This window comes from Martes martes (genome assembly GCF_963455335.1).
Source record: "Martes martes genome assembly, chromosome: 3".
NCBI classification, from domain to species: domain Eukaryota; kingdom Metazoa; phylum Chordata; class Mammalia; order Carnivora; family Mustelidae; genus Martes; species Martes martes.
The window spans coordinates 81481015-81507868 of NC_137890.1; the positions used below are offsets into that span (position 1 = coordinate 81481015).

The 26854-nt window shown below is 36.6% G+C and overlaps 1 protein-coding gene across 2 annotated transcripts in view; it reads left to right on the top strand.

The window, feature by feature from the left end:
* The window catches only part of PSPC1 (paraspeckle component 1), a 101793-nt gene that overhangs the window by 18392 nt on the left and 56547 nt on the right, over nucleotides 1-26854 (top strand). For both annotated transcript variants that reach the window (XR_013966530.1, XM_080798292.1), the window contains exons 3-5: nucleotides 5573-5668; nucleotides 9433-9629; nucleotides 17526-17610. Coding sequence is in view for 1 of the 2 variants with exons in the window: in XM_080798292.1 (XP_080654418.1) it covers nucleotides 5573-5668; nucleotides 9433-9629; nucleotides 17526-17610 (378 nt within the window). In the remaining variant the exon portion in view is untranslated. The remainder of the gene's footprint in view (nucleotides 1-5572; nucleotides 5669-9432; nucleotides 9630-17525; nucleotides 17611-26854) is intronic.

Below are 26854 nucleotides of genomic sequence, written 5' to 3' on the forward strand. Positions count from 1 at the left end.
GACTAAATTGCAAATTCTCTGTTAATGGCAGAGCATTTGGCTATGCATCTATGCTGTGTAACAGCTGCTCAAAAATCTATAAATAAATTCAGCATAGAAATAAATGTGTATATTTATTTTCTATAAATAAAATAATGTAGCAAATTGTTACAAAACTCTTTGTTACTTCCAAGAGTCATTTTCCCAGTTGAGTAGCACAGGACTTGTCTTAATGCCTCCAGCAATTAGTTGAAACAGTGTTAGCTACCAAGTAAAGTTTAATTGAACCCAGTGGTGTGTGCAGAGGGTTGGTGGGGTAGATGGTAGAGTGTCAGTTTTCTAAGTTTCTTCTACCTGGCAAATACCAGAATCTAGGACTCTGTGAAGGAAATAAACTTAGATGGTTTATATTCAACATAAACCACATTGTTTTCACAGTTTCGATATAGAAAATCAGCTTTATCTTTTAGGGTGGTGGGATAGCTGTTTCAGGCCTGTTTGTTAACTCTTTCTGCATGCAAGGGATTGTTCCATTAATAATTTTTTAATACTTTTTCTATTTTATACTCCTACTTCAAAAGGATTACTTTTCCATCATTTTATTTGCTTCATCACATCTTTCCATTAAGTGGGATATAGATTCAGAAGAAATACTTCTTAATAAAAACAACATTATAGTACTGCTTTTGCTTGTATAATAGGAAACACAAGAGTTACCAAGGCATACCTGCTGGTGGTAGAAGTATAAATTGCCCCTTACCTTTCCAGAAAAACACCCATAAGCCTTATTATATTGTCAGTGTCAACTGGGTCCAGTTTTAGTTCATACGTTCTTTTTTGAAAAGTCTTAATTATTTGTAAAGATCAATATTTTATTATTTCTTAGAGGTCTTCAAAAGAACAAAAAGAATATTTAAACTTTTCTTTTTCCTTAAAATGTACTATAAGGGTCCACTGGTCCATTTTATAATCTAAGATAATATGCGGTCTAGTTGTTCTATTTTTCCTCTATCATAAAACATCTTATTTTATCTTTTTAGGGATTGTTTTATCATTATTCTCCAATTCGCAACTATATTAAAGACTAAAATTGAAAAAAATCCTGCAAAATGGTATATATCTACAAGGATTATTTAGTAGTGAAACAAGTTGTTCCTTACATAATCACTTTTTAATTCCATACACAAAATGTTGCATCATCTTTTAAGCCATTATGGTTTTAGTACTTTATATATAACACCTTGTTCCCACCATTCTGCTTCTAAAGAGATATTTGAACAAGTGAGGAAAGGTCAGTCACAAATATGTTAATCATTATTAACATACCGTTTCAGAAAACGTGGAAACCTTTAATGTCCACCAGTATTTATGGTTAAAAAATTACAGTGCATGCATACATCTGAAATGGTGCCATTTTTTATTGAGTGATACAGGATGTCTGAAGAAAGCATGGATAGGTGATGCATTTTGTGTAAAATTATGTATATCTAGCAGAAAGGAAAATCTAAAGAGATGTTTATGAGACATCAGAGGTCCCTTCCGAATGATAGGGATTTCACAGGACTGATTGATTTTATATAAAACTTGTTATGGACGAGTATTAGTATTACAGCCAAACTAATGATTGGTTAATTTGGGGGCAAAGTTTGGGGAAGAAAAAGTCTACAGATAACAACTCCAGATTTAACATTAATGGTTGACCACTTTGATTTGCTTCCTTTTAATCTTGGGTTCTATGAAATATTTTCCAACATTTATAAAAAGAGTAAGTAATTGTATCTATACACAGAATTTAAGTTAGGTTGTAAAAATTATTTTAGGGACACGTGGGTGGCTCAGTTGGTTAAGCATCCAACTCCTGATTTCAGTTTAGGTCATGACCTCATGGGTCGTGAGATTGAGCCCTGCATTGGGCTCTAGCTCCAAGCTCATTGGGGAGTCTGCTTGAGATTCTTTCTCTCTCCTTCTGCCCCTTCCTCACTCACATTTGCTTTCTCAGATAAATAAATCTTTAAAAAAAAACCCTTTTTTTTAAACACCAGAAGATCAAAGTGAAATAAATAAGATGTGTGAGATAATGGACAAGGGGAATTTTTACAGGGAGTAGTGCATACTGTGAAACAAATGTTCACATTGCTTTTGCTTATGTAAATAGGAAAACAAGAGTTACCTAGGCATATCTGCTGGTGGTGGAAGTATAAATTACTATGTTCACATTATAGTGTATAACCCAACAAAAAAAATAAGAGAGTCCCTTAAGGACTTCTCTTGAACACTACATGTAGTCATTTTGTTTTATGTAATATGAATGTGGTTGTGACTGATGGATCTTTGCTTACTTATTCATATATCTCTTTAGAAATGGAATTCCAGGAACAAGGTATAAATATATACTTTGGTCAAGTTTTGTCTCAGAGGGCTGTATTCACCCCCATGTATTAGTGTCTGGTGGTCTATATTCATATGTTGAAAATTGAAAATTTATGGTTTAAAAACTCAACATTGAGAATATAGTAGAGATGTCATTATATTCTCTAATTTTGTTCACATTTCCTTGACTTCATAAAATTAATCTTGTCAATTCTAAGTAATTCTGTCATGTTCTGAGTGTGAATGATTTGCTTATAGTATGTTTTCCTTCTTGAGTCTCCTGATTTTTCTCTTGGGGGTTAGTGGCCTTCTGGTATTGAAGTGGGGTGGGGTGAGTTTGTTTTTGTTGGCTTCTGCTGAGGTGTAGTTCTTATCTGGGCCTATCATTTTGATGTTTGTGGTCCTGCAATGGCTTCCAGTGGGTAAGTAGTCAATGTAGTGCATCTTCTTTCATTTGTCCTTGGGCCTCTCTGGGTCCTCTTAGAAGTACCATGTCCTCCCATGGGTGTAGGAACTCTTAGCTATTTTCTTCTACGTGATTGGGTTGCATGTGATCTTTGAGGCTGTATTTACTCATTCTTTATCACACTTTAATTTTTTACATGTTGTACCAATTGAGGCCTTTTTTCTTTTGGGTTTCCGCTCAGTTTATTGAGGTTTCTATAATCCCATTGTGTCCATCACTCCAAGGTATTCCACATCTGCTTCTATTTCCTTTTCTCTCTAAAATGTCTTTACTAGTGGGGCACCTGGGTGGCTCAGTCAGTTGAGCGTCTGCCTTCGGCTCGGGTCATGATCCCAGGGACCTGGGATTAAGCCCTCTGTCAGGCTCCCTGCTCAGCTTTTCCTTTTCCCTCTGCCATTCACTCCACTTGTGCTCTCTGGCTCTCTCTTTCTGTCAAATAAAAAAAAAAAAAATTTAATGTCTTTACTAGTCCAGGAGTCATTTTTTAAAAATAAGTATTTTATTTTTAAGTAACCTTTATACCCAACATGGAGCTCATACTAAAAACCCTGAGATCAAGAGTTGCGTGCTGTACCAACTGAGCCAGCCAGGTGTCCCCCAAGGAATCATTTTTTTTTAAAAGATTTTATTTATTTATTTGACAGACACAGATCACAAGTAGGCAGAGAGGGTGAAGCAGGCTCCCTGCCGAGCAGAGAGCCTGATGGCGGGGCTCAATCCCAGGAACCCGGGATCATGACCAGAGCGGAAGCCAGAGGTTTTAACCCACTGAGCCACCCAGGTGCCCAGGAACCATTTTTAATGACCACTTTTTTCCCCCTTTCTCTCTCTCTCTTTTTTAAAAAATATTTGTTAATTTGAGTGGGTGAGAGAACACGGGCAAGCAGGGAGGAGGAGCAGAGGAAGGAAGTAAGCACACTCCACGCTGAGCATGGAGCCTGTCATGGGATTCAGTCCCATGACCCCGAGGTTATGAACTGAGTTGAAATCAAGAGTCCGATGCTTAGCCTACTGAGCCACCCAGGTGCCCAGTAATCATATTTAGTAACAGTTTAGGATTTAAAATCTCTGCTATTCTCAGGATCTTCATTTATTTGTAAAGGGAAGCTTTTGGAATCTAGAAAACCCCTTCACCTCTTAGCCCTTGGGTAAATGCACAGATTTTCTGCTGCAATAGATTTACAGTTATTTTCATGGTAAGAGACTGGTAGCAAGGAAAAAAAACTTTGAACATAGGCAAAGATCCTTTATTTTTCTTAGCCTTACATAGTTTCAAAATAGACAAAATTAACAAAACAACTGGTTGGAGGTGGTGCTCTAGTATCAGTAGAAGGCCCTAACCATAAGAAAGCTTGATGTGGATCTTCATGTACAGATGCCATTTTGAACCTGTCAAATGCATAAACTTCTGAGTGTGACAGTTGGGAGGCAGGAGCAGGAAGAACCAAAGCCTCTTCTAGACTGGATTAGGCAGCCATGCCCTCCAGGGGTATTACAGATGATATGAAGATGATTGTGATGATAGCAATGACAACAGTCCCAGCTATGACAATGAGGGTGTCATCACTAATAGTTTGACAGGATCTATAAATCTTTAGGGTGCTTCTTTCTCATCCAGCTGATCATCCCTGATTCATTCTTTGGATGGGGCACAAAATCCTCTCACAAAAACTGAATCCAGTGCATTCTTTTATCACTGAAAACACACCAGTCCTAGTGTTTGCTAATTTGAAAAAAAGTTGCAAATATTTTTGCATCATTTTGGAAATGAGTCGAACCTAAGCTACAAGAGAGTACGATTAAAAAACACACATGGATACTGTATTCAGTAATTGTGGTTTTAAAATCCTGTGCTTGGCTATAAAAGCCTTATAAGCAAAGTTAATGAGTAATAGTGCGAAAATTTTAAAATCAGCATATCATCTGTTGATATCTATTTCATTTTCCTGTTTTGTCTTCCTCAGTGAGTTTTCCCATCCTTTTGTTTTACTTTGGAAAGTAGCAAAGGAGGAGGATTTTTAAGTCATACCTTTCATCATCCCACTGTTGCTTCCTCCTGTCCCAAACCTCCACCTTGAACGTGTCTGTGTCTTCTGGCTCCCCTCCTTCCCTTTTGCTTGGCTCATGTATTTTAGATGTCACTTTAGGTTTTATTTTCATTTTTATTATTTTTAAGATTTTATTTATTTACCAGAGAGCACACACAAGCAGGGAGCAGGAGAAGCAGGCTCCTTGCTGAGCAGGGACCCTGATGCGTTTCTCAGTCTCAGGACCCTGGGATTATGACCTAAGCTGAAGGCAGATGCTTAACTAACTGAGCCATCCAGGCATCCCTCATTTTAGGTTTTAGAAAGGCTTTTCTGAGTAAGACTTGGTTAGGCACAGGGAGGCTGGGAGGTGGGAATTTGAGGTGGTAGGATATGGGAGTGATGATTCCACAGAAAACGTGAATTAGGTACTCATTCTTTTCTATCATAATTTGTAAAAGTTAACTATAGTGATTATGCAGGTTCAGAGATGTTGATTTACTCTTCTGTCTTGAGTGGGGTATGCTCTATAAAGCATTCATCTTTGTCTGACTTAGATGTTTATTTGTATCTTGATGCAGTAAATGTTTACTGACTGATTTTAAGAGTATGTGACATTTTTCTCAAGAGAAGAATTTCCCACATATATATCTTGGAATTATTATAAAGAATTTCTAGGGGGATGTTAATTTCAGACACCATATTAACTCTTACACTTTTACCTACCCAGGACCCCTCGTCCAGTCATTGTGGAGCCTATGGAGCAGTTTGATGATGAAGATGGCTTGCCAGAGAAGCTAATGCAAAAAACCCAACAATATCATAAGTAAGATTTTATTAATAAAGATATTTTATATATTTGCCAGCAAGGATATTTATTATATCACATCTGTTATCAAGTATTGTTGGATTATAAGGTGTTCTGTTCAGTCATATAATCTGGTTAGTAGAGTGTCCTGGTCTACCAGGAATTTTATTCTTCTTTTGTATATGGGTAGAACATTAACTTAGAAAAGTCTACTTTTATAATTGAGGCAGGTGTGGGTAGGTAGATGGAGGCTATCAGTAATTATATCAGGGAAACTATATAATTTAGACATTTCTTTAATTAGTATATTTTAAAAATATTTTTTAATTAGTATATTTTAGGTGTACTGTTTCTTTAATTAGTATATTTAGGTATACTGTAAGTTAAAGGGAGACTTTTGGTGGGGGTAAAGCCTGGAAGATCCTAGTTATTTACCTGGGGTAAACCCACGGTAAGCAAAAAGAAAAGTAGCCCATTTTTGGAATGTGCATTATTCTTTTACCAGTTGCTTTTTGCTCAGTAATCGAGAAATATCTTTTATAAAATGCCATATTTTGTTGTTTTAACCAGTTACTTGTTCATTATGCTGAGTAAAACTAATATATTTGCATGCATGAATTCAACAAATACTGGAGAGCTTTTGTGCTAGGCACTGATCCACGTGCTATCTGTGCAACTTTGAACTGTTTTTTGCCTTCCTGATGCTTATATTTCTGGTGGTGGAGATACAAGAAATAGGAACCAAAAATTATAAAACTTGTATTAAATTGTGAGAATTAGTATTTAAAAAACTTACTAACATAAGGTGTAAAAACAAAGTGTGTGTATATTTATTTATTTATTTATTTTTTAAAGATTTTATTTATTTATTTGACAGACAGATCACAAGTAGGCAGAGAGGCAGGCAGAGAGAGAGAGGAGGAAGCAGGCTCCCTGCTGAGCAGAGAGCCCCATGCAGGGCTCGATCCCAGGACGCTGGGATCATGACCCGAGCCGAAGGCAGCGGCTTTAACCCACTGAGCCACCCAGGCGCCCCAAGTGTGTGTATATTTAAAGTTGATTAATACTGGCAAATGGTTTTCCAGAAATATACCAATTTTCTCTCCTTGGTGTATGTATAAAGGTATTTTTCTTCATTGTGATAAAAAGATGAATGTATGACTTTAAGATTGATGGTGGATGTTCGAAATGATATTTTATGCACGTTATTTTAATTAGCATTTTTTTAGTGCAGTTGAATGTTTTTCTTTGTAGTTGATTTATGAGTAATATGAATGCTTGTTATATGCCTGGTGCAGGAGATGTATCAGTGAACAAAATAGGCTAGAAATTCATGCTATGTGGGGGTGGTAAGGAGGGTAAAGAATAAAATTAGTAAAACAGATATGGCAGAAAGACGGGAAAGTGGATGCTGTGGAGCAGAGTAGTGTGCTGCTTTGTACGGGTGGTTGGGGAAGCCCACCTGAGAGGGTGACATTTGATTAAGAGCTTGAAGAAGTGGGGAGGAAGATGCTAGCTATGTAGGGTCAGAAGTGGGATGAAGTAGAATAGTGATCTCAGCGGAGGAAATAATAACTATAAAGGCCTTGAGGGAGGACTCTGGCCACTTCTAGGAACAGTAGAAAGGCCAGTTTAGCTGGACAATAGTGAGTAAGGAGGGGAAATAGTAGGGAGGAGGTAGAGATAGGACCTTGGGAAGAGTGCAGATTGTTGTGCCTTACTGACTTGTGTTTTATGAGAAAGGAAGGAGGAGCATGGTGACTTAATCTTAACAGTAGCTTTTGGGCTACTGTTTTAAGAATAGATTTGTAAAGAACCAAGAGTGGAATTGGGGGGGATGGTAAATTAGGAGCCTGCTGAAATGGGAGGTTATAAGGGTGATGGTGAAAAGTGGTCAGAATCTGGATATAGTTTGAAGATAGACTTTGGATTTTGCTGATGGATGTGGGAGAAAGAGAGTTAAAAGCATGATTACATGGTTTTTGGCAGAAGTAACCAGGAATATGGAAATTGCTAATGATCAATCTAGAGAATCTTGTAGGAGGAGCAGTTTTGGGGGAGGAAGTTCAGGAACCTTGTTTTAGCCATGGTAAGTTTGACATGGTTTCGAACACCCAAATGGAGATGTCCAGTAAGTAGTTGGATTTGCATCTGGAATTTAGATGAGCTTTCTGAGGTACAGTTACCGCAGGTGATATGTAACTATGTCAAAGGATTGAGCCCTGGAATACTCCGGTATATAGAAGTTGGGAAGCACAGAAGGAATTAGCAAAGACAAGAGTGGGAACAGTCATTGCTGTAGTGGGGAATCAACCAGCAGTGTGTCCTGGAAGCAAGGGAAGAAAATATTTTAGGGGAGAAGGATCAGTAGTATAATCATTAGTAATCCAGAACCATTTTAATATCTCATATAACGCTATTTTTCAAAGACTTACTATGATTTCCTAGTCACTTGACTTTTTTTCGGGTTATGGTTTACCATTACAAATTTGAACTAGAGCATACTTTGGGATTCAAGAATCAGAAAACTGGAATTACAAGGGTGTTACAGAAAGTAGAATTTATATGCATATAGGGATATTTATTTATATAATGATTTAATTACCCAGCAAACCTTACAAGATCTCATTATATGTCCAGTTTTGCTACTAAAGAGTTATGCTCAGAAGGGAATATTCACAAAGCCCAAGCAACATGATTCAAAATTTAATTCTAAATCCTTAAATCCATATTGGAGAAAATGAAGATTTTTTAATATTTATGATTATAGTCAAAGTCTGATTTAGGAACTACTGACAGATAATTCTTTGAGAAAAATTAGTAGGTGGTTGATCCCCACCCTCTATTCCTTTGCCTTTTCCAGTCAGTGTTTTCAAAGGAAAAAGTCCAAGTTGGTTTTTTAGGTATACAATACCAGGTCACGGTTAACTTTGATTTTCCTTATGTGCCTCCAAAAATCTTTAAAGCTATTTCTTGTTATTATATCTTTTCTTCTGTGACAGCCTCCCTTTTTATCTCCCAAATTTGTCTGCCTACCCATTTTCCCCAAAATAAAAGTTAAAATTTAGGATTATAAGGCATCTATACTTTTACTGGTAGGATAGGGATTATGTTTTTATTAATATTTCTTTATAGAAGCTATGATAGACAAGAATAATTAAAAATTCTTTGAATTTCAGGTACATTCATAAATTTCTTTTTTTCTTAATTTTTGGTCATTTGTTCGCTGATCTTTTATTCGTTCAAGAAATAAATGTTAATTGTATACAATGTTCCAGATACTGTGCTAAGGTTAATTGAGGTACAACAATTAACAGACATATTTATAAGTGAAGCCTTTATTTTTTGGCATTGCCTATTAATCTAGCACGTAACACTCAACTATCTGCTTTTATTACTACGCTTAAAAGCTAATACTTTTAGAAAAAAAATTTGATCTAGACTATTCAGGGCATATTTGTTTCATGTGTTGCAGATTGTCTTATGTAAAATTATTTGTTGAGTGAAAATCAGAAAGCCTTATTAAAGGTGATAATTAGGGGAGTGCAGCTTGTAGTATCAGATTGCTCAGGTTTGAGTCCTGGTTCTCTTCTTACTAGCTGCGTTCTTGGGCAGTTTCTTAAACTCATAATATTGACCATGAGGTAAATCATGTAGAGTTCTTACTTGCCTGACACAGTGCCATGAACATTATAACTGCTTAGTAAATGGTAGTCCTTATTATTCATACTTGTTTTGACTTTTAAACATACATTTCTGTATGTTTTCAAATGTAAACTTAGGGAAAGAGAACAGCCACCACGTTTTGCTCAACCTGGAACCTTTGAATTTGAGTATGCATCTCGATGGAAGGCTCTTGATGAAATGGAAAAGCAGCAGCGTGAGCAGGTTGATAGAAACATCAGAGAAGCCAAAGAGAAACTGGAAGCAGAAATGGAAGCAGCTAGGCACGAACACCAATTAATGTTAATGAGGCAAGGTAAAAATGGGTTTTCATGTAGATATGGTATGATTTTTTTTTTAAGGCTTGTTTATATTTCCCAGGGATACCTGTTATTTAAGTTGCCTGTTACGAGTTTTGAGCTAGTTGGAAACAAAATCTCCCTTTTCCAAGAGAACTTCCTTTAAAAAAAAAAAAACAAAAAAGCAAAAATATCTTATTAAAATAAGTTTTTGGGTGCCTGGGTGGCTAAGTTGGTTAAGTGTCTGATTCCTTTTGTTTGTTTGTTTGTTTTCTTTTTAAAAGATTTTATTTATTTGACAGAAAGAGAAAGAGAGAGAGTGAGAGAGGGAACACGAGCAGGGGGAGTGGGAGAGGGAGAAGCAGGCTTCCCACTGAGCAGGGAGCCCCATGCGGGGCTTGATCCCAGGACCCCAGGATCATGACCTGAGCTGAAGGCAGATGCCCAATGACTGAGCCACCTAGGCGCCCCACAGTGTCTTGCTGTTGTTCTCAACTCAGGTCTTGATCACAGGGTTGTGAGTTTAAGCCCCGTGTTTAAAAAGGAAAAAAAGGGCACCTCAGGGTGTGTAGATTTGACATAAATCACATATCAAGATTTTGTTTTGGTGTACACCTGACACTAATATAACACTGTATGTTAACTAACTGGAATTAAAAAGTTTAAAAAAAGATATTGTTTATTGGAAAGAAGAATTATGACAAACTCTGGCTATTTAAGATTGTACTGTGGGTCAGAAGATTACAGATTACAGACGGATATTCTTTGGCAGGAGTGAAAAAGATTCATGTGTGCTGATAAATATGGGGATTCATGCAGACTGAATTCTTTGTAGTTGGCAAGAATATTTGAAACATTTGAAACAGAGCTCACCGAACCTTTAAGAGCAGTCTTAGTGGGTGATCATCTGTTCTCATAGTCACTGGTCAAATACCTAACATGACAAGTTGCTTAAATAGATCTAGAAGCTCACTTATCCCCTATCTTCTTGGTGGTTTCCTTTTATGCCTATCTTTCTTTATTGTTTATCTCTTCTTTTCTTTTCTGTTCTTTAGTTCTCCAAATAATTTCTTCTGGTTATTCCTCTCACTCATTTTTCAACTATCCATAGTAGGTTTTATATTTCTTAAAATAAGCATTTGATTGCTTTCTATTTGGCTGTTAATTTTTTTTTTAATTTAGCATTTCAGTGTACCTACTTTCTCTTGGCTACCCCTAGAGATAAAGGCACCAGGATGCCTAGATTTCTTCAGTAACCTTCTTACTAGGCTGTCATTTAATCCTGGTCTCCTCTGAACTCTTCTTAATACTAGAGCCAGTATTTCTTTTAAAGGTGAAAAATATGATCATTCATCTTTCAGTCCTTTTGTTAGATTCTTGATTCCTAAAAGTCTGGGGTTTATTTATTTTTTCTTCTATTTTAATTTATTTTTCTTTGTTTAAAAATTTTATTTATTTATTTATTTATTGGGTTTTTTTTTTTGTTTTAATTTTTTTATTTTTTTCTGATCAGTAAATATTTATTGAATATATGATCAAGTCACTAAATAATTGCTGAAACAATAGAAACTAGTCAGATTTCTGGTTTCACTTGGATGCTAAACTTAGCAGTTCTGTAAGTTCACTCTTCTAAGAAAATTGAACTCACTTATATTACGTAATGTAAGTCTCTTATCTAGCAGAAAAATTTAAATTGTTTTGTAAGATAAGATTATAGAATCATTGACTGCTTAGAGATGGAAGAGAGATCTTCAAGGTTATTTAGTCTGGTGGTTTTGTGGTTTTAAAATTTGGTTATACATCACAATGAATTGGGAAATTTTTAAAAATTTAATTTCCTGGGCCCCATGATTACTCTAGTACTTCTGTTCAATATGAGTTGTTTTCTACTCATAGCCTGCTGGGCACTTTGCCATTGTCTAAGGTCATGTTATAGTTAGGACATAACATTGATTAAATATGGAAGCATTTGCACTACAAGATACTTGTTGCTGATGATGACAAACAATATTGTAATAGTCATTACTTCACATATTTTTTAATGTCAGCTGTAGAAGACACTGATATTTGAGGATATAGTATTGACAAAGAACGTTTCTTTTGGCCTCATAAAGCTCTTCTGAGCTTTTAGATTTGCCTCATCCCTAAGGCCTAACTTTTGAAGCAGAATAATTTTGCAAAGTTATTTTCCATGAACTTTCTTTTTCCATTGCTTTTTGTGTGTTTCTTTATAACCCCTGTTAACAATATTTTGGTTTATAGTATTAGAAAAGCACATTGTGTAGTGTAGCCTACTCCTGGGTTTACTTCTGCTGAAGTACATCTTGTATTTTGGCAAAAGTCTGCAGGTGATAAATTTTAGTGTTTGTGTAAAATTTTTTTAAAAATTTATACTTTCGTTCTACAATTTTATATTTCATACAGCATTTTGAAGGATTTATTCAGGTCGAGGAGGAACTTTAGGTAATCGTTGTTCTATTGCTGTGCAGAAACAGAAACAGCTCTTTAGTTCACCTATCATGGAAATAGGAAACTCAAATAATATAGAAAAAGTGTCTCCTCCCCTTCCTTCCTCCACTTTCTACTGTCTTGTAGGAATCATAGTTTCTTTTGTACTTTGCAGTTTCTTTTGTATATCCCTTAATGAAAAGAAAACTTGACTATGTCAGTAGGTATGTATATGTATTTATAACCCAAAAATCCCCTATTTATCTTTTTCTGTACCTTGCTATTGTACTTTCTACAGAAGATCTGCTTCATTTTTTAAATGGGTACATGATACTGTTAAATGGATATGATTAATTTAACTTATCCTCTGTTGATTGATATCTGGTTCTTTTTCCAGTTAGTAAAAGCAGTGCTTCAGTGGATATTTATGTATGGATCGTAGCAAAATTTTATAAATTTTTTTTTAATTTTGTAAATCTTAATTCTTAATAGATACACCAATATGTTTTAATAATTGTACTTTTGTACCTTGCTGATGTTTATTTAATCCTTTCTATATCTAAATTCCATTCTACTATTATAGGTTATTTTTTTCCTTCTCCCTGTTTTTGATCATCAGCATAGGAAGCAGTTCGAGTTTTCTTCATGGTTATTTTTGTATTATCTTTGTTCCTATAGTTTATAAACTTTCAGTAGATGAGATTAACTGCCATACATTTGTTATTACTCTCTCCTCTTCCACCACTGGAATTTTAGGATTATATTATTGCTGTTTATGTATGCCCTTGTACTGATAAAGTAGAGGAAGTGAATTGCCTTTAAGTGTCTTTTGATTCTCATTACTGAAGGGAAAAAAAAACAAGGAAATAGGCATAATTTATTCCTCCTTCATTCTCTTTTCCTCTCAGATTTTATTTTGCATCTGATTTGTCTACATTTATGACATTAAGTTTTTTCTTTTTCTTTTATTTTTTATTTTTTTAAGATTTTATTTATTTATTTGACAGAGATCACAAGTAGGCAGAGAGGCAGGCAGAGAGACGGAGAAGCAGGCTCCCCGCTGAGCAGAGAACCCAACGTGGGGCTCGATCCCAGGACCCCCAGGATCATGACCTGAGCCGAAAGCAGAGGCTTTAACCCACTGAGCCACCCAGGCACCCCAAGTTTTTTCTTTTTAGTGTAAAAGCTGATTTTGTTTATTTTTCTGGTGTTGCAGAACATTCAGTTTTTACTTAGTAGTTTTCAATTACACAATACAGTATTATCAACTATAGTCACTACATTGTATGTTGAATTCTCAGGCCTTATTATTACAGGTGAAAGTTTTTACCTTTATATCAACCTTTCCCTATTTATCCCACTTCCCAGCCTCTGATAGCCACTTTTTTACTTCTTTGTTTCTATGAGTTTTTCAGATTCCACATGTAAGTTCTAAGCAGTATTTGTTTTTCTTTGGCATATTTCACTGAGCTGTAATGCCCTCAGGGTTCATCCATGTTTTTGGAAACATAAGGTTTCATTTTCTTGTGGCTGAATAATATTCCATTGTGTCTGTGTGTGTTTGTATGTATATTGTGTGTATGTACATATGTATATTGTACATATGTATGTATGTATACACACCACATCTTTATCCATTAACTCGTTGATGGACATTTAGGTTGTTTCCATACGTTCACTGCTATGGATAATGCTAGAGGGAACAGGGAAGTGCACATAACTCTTCAGTATCATGTTTTCATTTCACCTTAATGTTCTTTTCATGATAATCCTCACATGTTGAAATCTTAACCCTACTTTAAATAGATGAGCCATGACTTTTCTGTTCATTTGATTGATGTTTATCCTCATGATTTAAGGAAGGGTTCATAAAAACAACATTCCTTGCAGTCTGTGTCTTCTAAAATATTATCTATGATCCTTATATTTTAAACTGGTGCTTGAAACTCACGGATCTTTTTCTCTCTTCCTTTCTTAAGTACTTGATAGCATGTTTCACTGTCTTCTAACATTGAATGTTTCTGTGGGGATGTTTCTCTGAAGTAAGCCTGAATTTTTTTCTGTGTCATAAGTGACTTGATCTGGATTCTTCTTTTTTTATTTCTTATTATTTATTTTGTTTTTTTATTAACATATAATACATTATTTGTTTCAGGGGTACAGGTCTGTGATTCATCAGTATTACACAATTCACAGCGCTCACCATAGCACAGACCCTCCCCAGTGTCTATCACCCAGCACCCCCATCTCCCCCACCCTCCTTCACTCCAGCAGCCCTCAGTTTGTTTCCTAAGATTAAGAGTCTCTTACGGTTTGTCTCCCTCTCTGGTTTTGTCTTGTTTCATTTTTCCCTCCCTCCTCCTATGATCCTCTGTCTTGTGTCTCAAATTCCTCATATCAGTGAGAGCATGTGGTAGTTGTCTTTCTCTGACTTATTTCACTTAGCCTAATACCCTCTAGTTCCATGTCATTGCAAATGGCAAGATTTCTTTTTTCTGATGGCTTGATAATATTCCATTGTATATATATATCTCTCCCCATCTTCTTTATCCATTCAAGTGTTGATGGACATCTAGGCTCTTTCCATAGTTTGGCTATTGTGGACATTGCTGCTATAGACATTGGGGTGTACGTGTGGATACTTTCTTCTTAAGTCAAGTCCAGTAATTTAACCCAGGATGTGTTCCCTGCCCCCCACCCTGCCCCAGACATTTTGTTAAATTTTTTCCTTTTCTTTTTTTCTTTTTAAGTAAGCTCCACATCCAGAATGGATGGAGCTCAACACAGGGCCTGAACTCAAAACCCCAAGATCAAGACTTGAGCCAAGATCAGGAGTCAAATGCTTAACTGAGCCACCCAGGCATCCCTTGTTAAGAGAAATTTTAAACATAATGTTGAAGGAATTTTAAGGTGTTTACTACTTAGATACTGTTACTAACATTTTAGTGTACTTTATTATATTTTTCCGTCTTTTCATTCTAGTAATTAAGATACATCTTGTTGTAATAGCATAGTGTTTCAGCTTTTCTTTGGGAGTAAATATGCCGTTAAAATCTATAGATTCCTGTATTTCTGGAAAATAGACTCTTAGATCAGAGAGTATATATGAGTTGAGAAAACACAGTCCAGATCAAACTTTTTAAATTTGTCTTTATTCCTGTATATTCCCATATATTTATATTATATTGAAATTATAGATGTAATTTTATGTTCTTTGTCATTAAATTAGGAAAGCATTTTTACGTATTTTTTGGCCTAGTAATAAGTAGTGCTGCAGCTGATGTCTTTATGTGTATGGATGGATGCCTTTGGATTTTTTTTTTTTTTTAAGAAAAGTATATATATTATATATATTTTTTGGTAACTTATTCCCCCTTAAGGATATTACTTTGGTACTGTACAAATATGTAAGCTTTATTGAAATTTCAGGAACTTCAGATATTAGCAACTTAAAAGAAATAATTTACTAAATGTAAATGGTAGTTTTGCTTTAAGTTGATAGTGCTCTTAAATTGGATAATGTGCTTTTATGAAAACTTTATTCTTGGATTCTTTGAGCTATATTACATCAGTGTTAACGGATGAGGAAATACTACCTGAGAGGTTAAAGCAGTTTTCTCAACCGGCACAGCTTAGAAGGAGAAAGTCCATTTGTCAGAAAACAAATGTTTATGTTTTTTTCTTACTCCTGGAAGAAACTGTAATGCATATTTTTACATTATTACATATGGTAATTTGTCCCTCATTTAAGAGCAGCTAACCTGCAAAACCATGACAAAATTGTTACAGGATATACTGGATAGGCTTTTCTTCGATAATTAATGATCATAGTACACTTTCTACATTTTGGCTTATTGGAGCATTTCCCCTTAGGAATATAAGCAGATTATATATTTTTGGTGTCTACTAGGTTTCTCTAGCTAAAGCAATTATCTAATAGTTTTATGGTTCTCAATGTTTGTACAGTGGAGTCAGCTCTGGTGCTTCAAAAAAACACTGATGTCTCCATCACAAGAGATTTTGATTTAATTGGTCTGGTTCAAAGGTACTTAGATAGTTCTAAAAAGCAATTAAGGTTGACAACTAATGGTCTCAGTGTTAGAAATCATTGTAGTAGTTTTTGATGGTTTTTAAGGTAGCTAAATGTTTTGAGGCATCTTGTTAGAATCCCTGGTCACTACCTTACCCTAGCTGGATGGTTATAATACATTGATAAATCTGAATCTTTTTTCTTTGACATAAGTAATACATAATTCAGTCTGTTTTTAGTCATTAAAATGGGGAAGATAATGTTTACCTTGTTAGGGTTATGATGCCTACTTTGTTATGGTTATATTATTAGGGCTATTGGCACGTAGAATAACTGTAACTGTTAGTATATTGTTATATAACTTTTTGATATAGTGATTTCATTAAGAAATGCTTAATTGAGGTAATTTATGTTTACATTAGAAATTTCAGATAATGTGATAAGAGGAAAGGGAAGTAAAAGCAACCAATAATTGTGCCACCCAGAGTATTCCAATATTTTTTAATCCATGTGTGTATGCACACATAGTTTGGTAAGATAATCCAAAGATTTTTAGCACATGGGCAAAACAGATGTACTTTTTCTAATCTTATACTACTCTGGAACCCCTGTTCTTGATGATATGGCAGGGATTGGTGACTGTGGGAATATTCATCTTGTTTATTTTTAAAATTTTTAAAAAAGATTTTATTTATTTATTTGACAGATCACAAGTAGGCAGAGAGGCAGGCAGAGAGAGAGAGGGAGAATCAGGCTCCCCGCTGAGCAGAGAGCCCAGTGCGGGGCTTGATCCCAGGAACCTGGGATCATGACCTGAGCCAAAGGCAGAGGCTTTAACCCACTGAGCCACCCAGGTGTCCCTGTTCATCTTGTTTAAAATAATCTTGTTAGTATCAGAATTCAGCCCTTCCCCACTTAAAAGAATTCTCTCATTGCCTTTTTTCATAAGAAACTGACTTTGTGTGGGAGGAGTCTTGTGCTAATTTTACTGGCAGAGATACTCTTTGGAAGTTAAACAGTATCCCATTATTCTTACTGTTTGTTCTTATGTGCCCTCTGCTCATGTCTCCGAAGGCATCTTTCTGGGCTTTATATTCCCAGCTGAATATATGAAAATGTAGCTACCATTTATTCTGTTTTTAGTATGTTTCAGGCTTTACATTAAAACAGTTACTACCCATTTTAATTTCTTAACATAAGGATAAATTTTATTGTTTTCATACAGATGAAGAAACAGGTCCAGAAAAGATACTTATTTGATTAATTACATAGCTTATAATCTTCCATTATAAAATAATATACAAAAAAAGCTAGGTGTATGAGTATGAATAAATTACTAAATGTATTGCCAGCAATAGAGAATCTGTGTGATTACTGATTTAAAAAATACAGAACGGGAAGGTAAAAATATTAATGTGTAATCAATATTTTATAGATCTCATGAGGCGTCAAGAAGAACTCAGACGCTTGGAAGAACTCAGAAACCAAGAGTTACAAAAACGGAAGCAAATACAACTGAGGTAAAAGAACATATGTGAATATATGTTGTTTTCATTGTGTTTTTAATAAAATTCCCTACTGCCTACTATAAATAAGTTGTACAAGTTGGAAAATACAGAAAAAATAACAAAATGTGTCTATATTTTGACTGTACTCTGGGAATCACTCTATAAATTATCATAATTTTTGGAACTATGATTTTTTTAAGCTGGTTATGGACATTTGATTGCATTCACTGTGAACTTATAAGGGGCTTAGGTATTACATATAATTTGTTGTAAGAATGTACTGTGATTTACTGGATCATTTTTCTAGAGATGGACATTTTAGTTTTTAGTTTCAGTTTCTAGTTTTTCCATGTGTATAATACTGTTGTGAATGCTTTTATATATCTTTGTGCTTCTGATAATTTGCTTAAAAAAAGATTTGTGGGAGTGGAATACATGATAAAGGATATGGGTATTTAAATCTCAGTGTAAAATGGGCACCTTAAAGTCTTCTAGGTTGAGTAAGGACTTTGAGGAGTGGTTGATCCAAGATGTATAAAAAAAAATTAACAGGGCGCCTGGGTGGCTCAGTGGGTTAAGCTGCTGCCTTCGGCTGAGGTCATGATCTCAGGGTCCTGGGATCGAGTCCCGCATCGGGCTCTCTGCTCAGCAGGGAGCCTGCTTCTCTCTCTCTCTCTCTCTCTCCCTATCTCTCTGCCTACTTGTGATCTCTCTCTGTCAAATAAATAAAAATCTTTATAAAAAATAATTAAGAAAAAAATTAACAGCTTTTCTTGTACTAGCAGTATTTAATTGTGAAATATGATGAGATAAATGTTACTCTTAAAAGTTGTTAAAAATCAAAATAGTTAGGAAATGTTATGAACAGAACTATGATTAAAGAAAACTTAACGTTTTGGTTTTTTGTTTAAATGAACTTTTTTTTATTTCTAAAGATTTTATTTATTTATTTGACAGAGAGAGAGATCACAAGTAGGCAGAGAGGCAGGCAGAGACAGAGAGGGAGGCAGGCCCCCCGCTGAGCAGAGAGCCCGATGTGGGGCTCGATCCCAGGACCCTGAGATCATGACCTGAGCCGAAGGCAGAGGCTTAACCCACTGAGCCACTCAGGTGCCCCTTAAAAAAACTTTTTAAAAATATTTAATTTTCAGAGAGAGAGGGAACACAAGCAGGGGTAGTTGGAGAGGGAGGAGCAGGCTTCCTGTTGAGCAGGGAGCGTGATACGGGGCTCAATCCCAGAATCCTGGGATCATGACCTGCGTTGAAGGCAGATGCTTAACGGACTGAGCCACCCAGGCACCCATAAAAGTTTTTTAAAAATAATTTGAGAGAGGGAGACAGAGCAAGTGTGGGGTGGAGGGTCAGAGGGAGAGACGGAATCTCAAGCATACTCCCCTCTGAGCATGCCAGGGGGCTGAATCTCAGGACCCTGAGGTCATGACCAGGCTGAAACCAACAGTCAGATGTTGAACTAACTGTTCCACCTGGATGCCCCCAAATTTTTTGTGCTTTTATTTTATTTATTGATTTTTATAATTTTTATTTATTTATTTATTTGATAGAAAACACAAGCAGGAGGAGTAGCAGGCAGAGGGAGAGGGAGGGAGAAGCAGACTCCTCGTTGAGCAGAGAGCCGGATGTGGACCTCCATCCCAGGACCCTAGTGGGAACATGAGCTGAAGGCAGTCGCTTAACCATCTGAGCCATTCAGGCACCCTGGTTTTATTTTTTAAAGATTTTATTTATTCCTTTGAAGCAGAGAGAGAGAGCATGAACAGGGAGAGAGGCAGAGGAGAGAGAAAAGCAGACCTCCTCTGAGCTGGGAGCCTGGCTTAACCATCTGAGCTGCCTAGGCACCCCTCAAAGTTTTGTTTTTTAAGGTGTTATAAAAGTAGTAAGTGCTCGTGGTAGAAAGTAAGGTGCTTATGGCAAATAAATAAAAAAGAATGCAAAGAGCCTTGAATAGATGTCAAGTGTCTTTATGGTCTGGAGATAGGTAGTATTCAGTATATTTTAATGTATTTTTTCTAATTTTGTACCTGCTTTTATCAATGTGTATATGTTTCTGTCTTGCAGTTACTCTGCTCCTTACTCTAAATTACTTATTCTCAAATTATGATATTTGGGCAGAAAATGTCAGCATTCTGATTATAAGCCCCCATATGCCCCAGCTTGTGAATCAGAAATTATAAGGGTAGAGCCCCACCACCTGTGCTTAGTATTCCAGATGATTGGTGTGCATCATAAAGTTTGAGAAACGCTATTATATAAAATTCCCCATATAATCTCCTTACACAACGGACCTTTTTGCAATTTCTTCATCTTAGTTTTTTTTCTTTTTTATGTTAACAGTTGTAAGTATGTAAGTATGTTATGTAAGTATGTTAAAGTGTGTTCTACTTGTACAAAGAAAAAGAAGCCTTCCCTCCCAAATATAAAACTCTGACTCCATATTTCCCTTTTATTTATATTTGACAATTATGCTTTTAGAATTAATAATCTTATCCTTCACTTGCCAAAAAAAAAAATAATAGTGATAATTTAACCAGACAATGAGGGAGAATCATAAGAAGGCATTAAAAAAATCCACACAGGGGCACCTGGGTGGCTCAGTGGGTTAAAGCCTCTGCCTTCAGCTAAGGTCATGATTTCAGGGTCCTGGGATTGAGCCCCACATGGGGCTCTCTGCTCAGTAGGGAGCCTGCTTCCCCCTATCTCTCTGCCTGCTGCTCTGCCTACTTGTGATCTCTGTCTGTCAAACAAATAAATAAAATCTTAAAAAAAAAAAAATCCACACAAATGGGGGTACCTGGTTAGCTCAGTCAGTAGGGCATGCAACTCAGTCTTGGGATTGTCAGTTTGAGCCCCCACGTTGGGTGTAGAGATTACTTAAAAATAAAGTCTTTAAAAACAAACAAATGAATAATTGCAACTGCAAGTAAATAACATTGCATTTCAAGTAAATAACATTAACACTCTGAAAAGGGATGGGGAAGAAAATAAGAAACCTCCGTAACTTTTGAGAAAACTATCTTGACTGGACACTATAGGCCAATTAGAAGAAAAGCAATATATTTGGTAATCTGGTTAATGTGTTTCTCACAGGAATATGGGTTAGTAGTTCTGAAACTATTTTTTTGTATGTACTTTTTTCCCACTTTGATCAGGTCTTTAGTGAAAAGAATGTATATACTTTTTTGAGCAAACAGATCAGTAAATATAGATAAGGAAACACGGGTTTCTCATTGTTGGAGAAAGAAAAAAGAGAGAAAGGCTAAAACTAAAATGAATCCTGTGATGTTGAATTGGGACCAAGGTTATCAGTAGAACTCAGTGGTATTTAACTTAGAGAAGTACAGACGTGTGTATATATGTAGATTCACATACATACATACATACATACATTCCATAACTCCTGTCTACCTAGAAGCAATGATGGGATGTCTCAGTAACAGCACACATAGAGGGCCCAGATTCTTGTTCCAAACACCATTCTCTAATAAAACGAGATAGGGTTTTGTGGAGGAGTAGTTGATTCCTGGACTAAAAAGTCCAGCATGAGCCTGGAATGTTGTACCAGGGAATAAGAGAGTATAGGTATACCTCTCATATACTGCAGGTTCAGTACCAGACCACTGGAGTAAAGCAAATATAGCAATAAGGTGTATCAAATGCATTTTTTGCCTTCCCAGTGCATGTAAAAGTTATGTTTACACTACACTGTAGTGTAACAAGTGTGTAAAAGCATTAGGTCTAAAAAAATATACACACCTTAATGAAAAAACACTTTAATTGATAAAAAGTGCTAACCGTCATCTGAGCTTTCAGCGAATTGTAATCTTTTTGTTGGTGGAAGGTCTTTCCTTGATGTTGATGGGCTTCTGCCTGAAGGTTGGGAAGCCTGTGGCAATTTTGGACTCTCTTTCAGCTGACTGATCAGAGTGGTGGTTGCTGAAGGTTGGGAAGGCTATGGCGGTTTTTGACTTTGTTCCACAAATGATTTCTCTAGTTGTGATGCTGTTTCATAGGATTTACCCACAGTAGAACTTCTTTCAGAATAGGAATCCTCTCAAACCTCTCTTACAGACATACCTTGGAGATAACTGCAGATTCAGATCTAGACCAGTGCTTTAGAGTGAATATCACAATGAAGTGTGTCACATGAGTTCTTTGGTTTCCCAGCACGTTAATATGTACACCTATAAACTGTAGTTCATGAAGTGTGAAATAGCATTATGTTTTTAAAAAGTGCATGCCTTAATTAAATACTAATCAGGTTGATGGTTGGTGAAGGTTGGGTGGTTGTGGTAATTTCTTAAAATAAGATGATATTGAAATTTGCTTCATGAATAGTCTTCCTTTCAGAAAGGATTTTTCTATAGCATGTAATGCTGTTTAGTACCATTTTATCCACAGTAGAACTTCTTTCAAAATCAGGAGTCCAGGGGCACCTGGGTGGCTCAGTGGATTAAGCCTCTGCCTTCGGCTCAGGTCATGATCTCAGGGTCCTGGGATCGAGCCCCACATCAGGCTCTCTGCTCAGCGGGGAGCCTGCTTCCCTCTCTCTCTCTGCCTGCCTCTCTGCCTACTTGTGATCTCTCTCTGTCAAATAAATAAGTAAATTTATTTTAAAAAAAGAAATCAGGAGTCCGTCCTCTCAAACCCTGTTGTTGGGTTATCAACTACATTTATGTAATATGCTTAAGTGCTTTGTTGTCATTTCAACAGTCTTCACAGCATCTTCATCAGGAGTAGATTCCATCTCAAGAAACTACTTTCTTTGCACATCCATAGAAGCAGCTCCTCATTTGTTTAAAAGTTTATCATGGGATCGCAGCTATGTGCTCCCATCTTCAGGCCCCACTTCTAATTTGCTTGCTATTTCCACCACATCTGCAGTTACTTCCCTCACTGATGTCTTGAACCCCTCAGCCTGAAAGGCATCCAGAGGGTTAGGTTGGAATGAGTTTCTTCCAAACTCCTGTTGATAGACCTGTTGATAGACCTCTTCCTGTGAAACACAAATGTTCTTAATGGCATCTAGAATGGTGAATCCTTTCTAGAAGTTTCTCATTTTACTTTGCCCAGGTCCATCAGAGGAATAATTGTCTACGGCAGCTATAGCCTTATGAAATGTATTTATTAAATTTATGCATTTATAATATGTATTTATTAAATAATAAGGCTTGAAAGTTGCATTTGCTCCTTGATCTGTGGGCTGCAGAATGGATGTTGTGTCAGCAGGCATGAAACCAGCATTAATCTTGTTGTCTATCACCATCAGACCTCTTGGGTGACCAGGCACATTGTCAAGAGAGCAGCAGTATTCTGAAAGGGATCTTTTTTCCTGACCAGTAGATGTCAGCGGTGGGCTGAAAATATTCAGTAAACCACATTGTAAGTAGATTTGTTGTCATCCAGGCTTTGTTGTTCTATGTATAGAGCACAGGCAGATTGGATTGAGCGTAATTCTTAAGGGCCCTAGGATTTTCAGAATGGTTGGTGAGCATTGGCTTCATCTTCAGGTCACCAAACAGCGTTAAGACAATCAGCCTATCTTTTGAATCCAGGCATTGACTGTCCTAGATGGCATCTTCTTCTAGTATAAGGTTATTTAATCTACACTGAAAATCTGTTGCTTAGTGTACCCACTTTCATTAATTATCTAAGCTAGATATTCTGGATAACTTGATGGCAGCTTCTGGATCTCTGCTAGCTTCAGACTTTTCCTGCAGCTTCCTCACTTTTTTCACCTTTTTTACAATTGAATAGCATTAGGGCCTTGGTCTGGATTAGGTCTTGGCTTAAGGAAGTATTGTGTCTGGTTTGATCTTCTGTGCAGCTACTTAAAAGTCCTTCATTTCAACAAAAAGGCTGTTTTGTTTTCTTATCATTTGTATGTTCACTGGAGTGGCACTTTCAGTTTCCCTGAAGAACTTTTCATTTGCATTCACAGCTTAGCTAACTGTTTGCTGTAGGAGGCCCAGCTTTTGGCTTTTTTCAGCTTTGGGCAAGACTTCCTCACTAAGTTTAACCGTTTCTGGCTTTTGATTTAAAGTGAGAGACATGCAGCTCTTTACTTGAACACTCAGACCATTCTAGGTCTAGGCATCAGCCTAATTTCCATATTGTTGTGTCTCGGGGAGTAGGGAGGCCCACAGAGAAGGAGACAGATGAGAGGGAGAGAGATGGGGGAACAGCTTGTTAATGGAGCAGTTAGAACACACATAGTATTTATTGATAATGTTTGATCTTATATGGGTATGGTTTGTGGTGTCTCAAAATAATGACAGTAGTAAGCAACATCAAAGATCACACATCACCATTACAAATATAATAATAACAATGAAATATTGTGATAATTACCTACCAAAATGTGCTACAGAGACTCACAAAGTGAACAAATGCTTTTGGGAAAAATGGGGCCAATAGACTTGCTTGATGAAGAGTTGCCCCAAACCCTCAATTTGTAAAAAAAAAAAAAACAAAAAACAAAAAACACAAAAAAAAACCCAACAAAAAAACTCACTGTATCTGTAGTGCACAGTAAAGCAAAACCGAATAAAACAAAGTAGGCCTGTAGTCATAAAACATGGGGCATACTGAAACTACACAGGAGGCAAACTGAAGGTGCTCCTAAATGGCCAAAGTTGGAACAGTTTCAGCAACAAAATAAAAAATTGTAGTATTAGATTTTAAACTGTAGAATAAAGCGTATAACCATGAATCCATACTGATAGAAGTAAATAATTAAATGAATAAATAAATGGAAGAGAATGAACAACTCTTTTTATAGTAGAATTCCAGTTAATCAGTATAGAAGGAATGAGAGAAAAATCACCAGTGGGACAAACACTATAGTAATAATTAGTTACAGACATAAATAATAAAAAGTTACAGGTAAGATTTACTGACCAATGTTCAAGTTTCTCCTGAAACTTGAGAAACACAACTTGAATACTCATTTGTATTAGGTACAAATGGAAAAACAGTAAATGTAAAGTGGAGAAGCGATAGACAGCACCATTACCATGTATTAAGGTTCATATCACCTGTAGTAAGACATCAATACCAGGAACTGCTTGATACGATTCAGTCAGAGAGATACATTGTCATTTCTGTGGGAGTTTTTGGCAAAAAATTTATAACCTCAGGCTAGTCCATGAGGAAATATAACATGAATCCTCATTAATGACGTTGTACAAAATTATCAGTTCTCTTTAAAAAAGTGTCAGGTTCACTCTGAGGCGAGTGGGGAAGGTGTTTTGTGCACCCAGGCTGGAGACCGTGGCCTGGCTCTGTGTACATGGTAGACCTCTCCTGCAAGGCTAGGAAGTCAGGGTGGCAAGTGCTAGACACCTGACTATGGCACCACCTGGGTGGGCTTCTGCCTCAGCTGGGCATGGTACACCCTGAGAAACTGCTGCCCTACAGGTCCAGTACAAGTTCTAGCAGTCAGTGACAGAGCAGGGCTCCCATGGCCCAAGTACCCCCAACAGTGCCATGCCTGCATTCCTGGAATGCCCCCAAGCTTTCCAGTGCCATTGCCTGGTTTTTGCAGTGGCACATGATGGAGCTAGGAATGTGGTCTGCTGGAGGAAGGAGCCGTGTCCAAGATGATAGAACAGAAGTTGAGGAAGAGTAGGAGAGAAGGAAGAAAAAGGAGTTGAAAGAGAATGTCACTAGAGGAGACCAAGGAACACTTCCTGAAGTTGTAGGAGAAGCTTTTGGTCCTACAGGAAGAGAAGCCACGAGCTTTTCTTGCAGCTCAAGAAAAGTTTTACATTAGGCTGTGCCGGGCCACTTTTAGCCCACCCAGACAGAGGTTCTTCAGCCTCATGGTGCCTTGTACTTAAAAAAGCAGATTGAACATAGTAACCAGCAGACTGGACTTCCTCCCTATGCTCCATGAATCCAGTTTCTGGACTCCTTACCTCCCCTCGGCTTCCTCCTGCAAATGCAACCAGCAGGAAAGTCAGGCTTTTTGCCTTTTCTGCTGTACCTGCAGATAGAATCAACGGAGAGGTCAGACTTTGTACCTCCCAGCTAACCAGGCCCTTGGCTCTCAGCATAGCCAAAACCTGTGATTCTAGCACAAATCACACTTCATTTTCAACCTCACTTCTACCCTCTGCTGTGGGTGAGGATCCTGTTCTTCCCCAGCCCAGCTCAATGAAACCTATCTGCCACTAGAAAAAAAAAAGTCAAGTTCATGAAAGACCAAGAAAGACTGAATGTGTCTAGGAACTTACACTAATAATTGTCAAATATATCCTGTACTTGCAAGACAAAGCAACTAAAATTATAGCAGTTAAACTGAAGAAATATAGCTGACTGAGGCTACTGCTGTACAAGACTGCTTTAATTGTTAACAAGCCAGGAGTGTGGACTCTGCTTTTTTGTTTGACCTTAGAACATTGACAAAACTGGCTTAAGAAAGTATATTTTGAGAGAAATAATTTATTTGGAGTATGCAGGTTTCCAGTGTTCCTTTCAGTGCTACAAATAAATTGCTGGGTTTCTTGTAGGTCACTTAATTTTTCAGAGGCTGTGGCAGTGAAGGAATACTAGGACAAGGGATGATGAGCTAGTTCAAGCTGTGACTTGGCCACTTGAATAGTTTATTTATTTCTTCATTCTCTTACTACCCTTCTGCTCATTTTATGCCATTTGTTATAAATATCTTCTGTACTGAGTCCTTGAATAGGTGTGGAGAGCATAGTGCTAAAACAAAGAGTAGCAGGACATTGTTATCCATTAGTTATATCATAGCTTACTTTCTAGATCAAAATCCTAGAAAAATATATGAGACCTGAAAATAATTAGTGGGTTCAAATTAAATTGTAAAATTGAGGTTTTATCTATTTCCAATTAGTTATAACATGAAGGATGTTAAAATTTGTCATACTTTTTTAGTTCCATTTGTAAATGTTATTATCTAGGAAGTTATCTATCCTTCACCTGAAGAGACATTGAATATACATATAAAAATATTCATTAAAGCATCTTGTGAAATAGAAAAAATTAAAAGTGTGTGTGTGTGTATAAGATAGGGAATATGTGAATGTTATCTAAGTTCTGATTATAGAATTGTTAGTGTGGCATCAACTTATTTAAAAACAAAATAGAAATTCTTGAATTTATGGACAGAGGACTGGAAGGAAAAAAATAACTTTTAAATGATTTTACATTTTTACTCCTGATTTGTAAATCTGTTCTCACGTTTTATCAGAAAAAAGTTGCTTTAACAATGGGA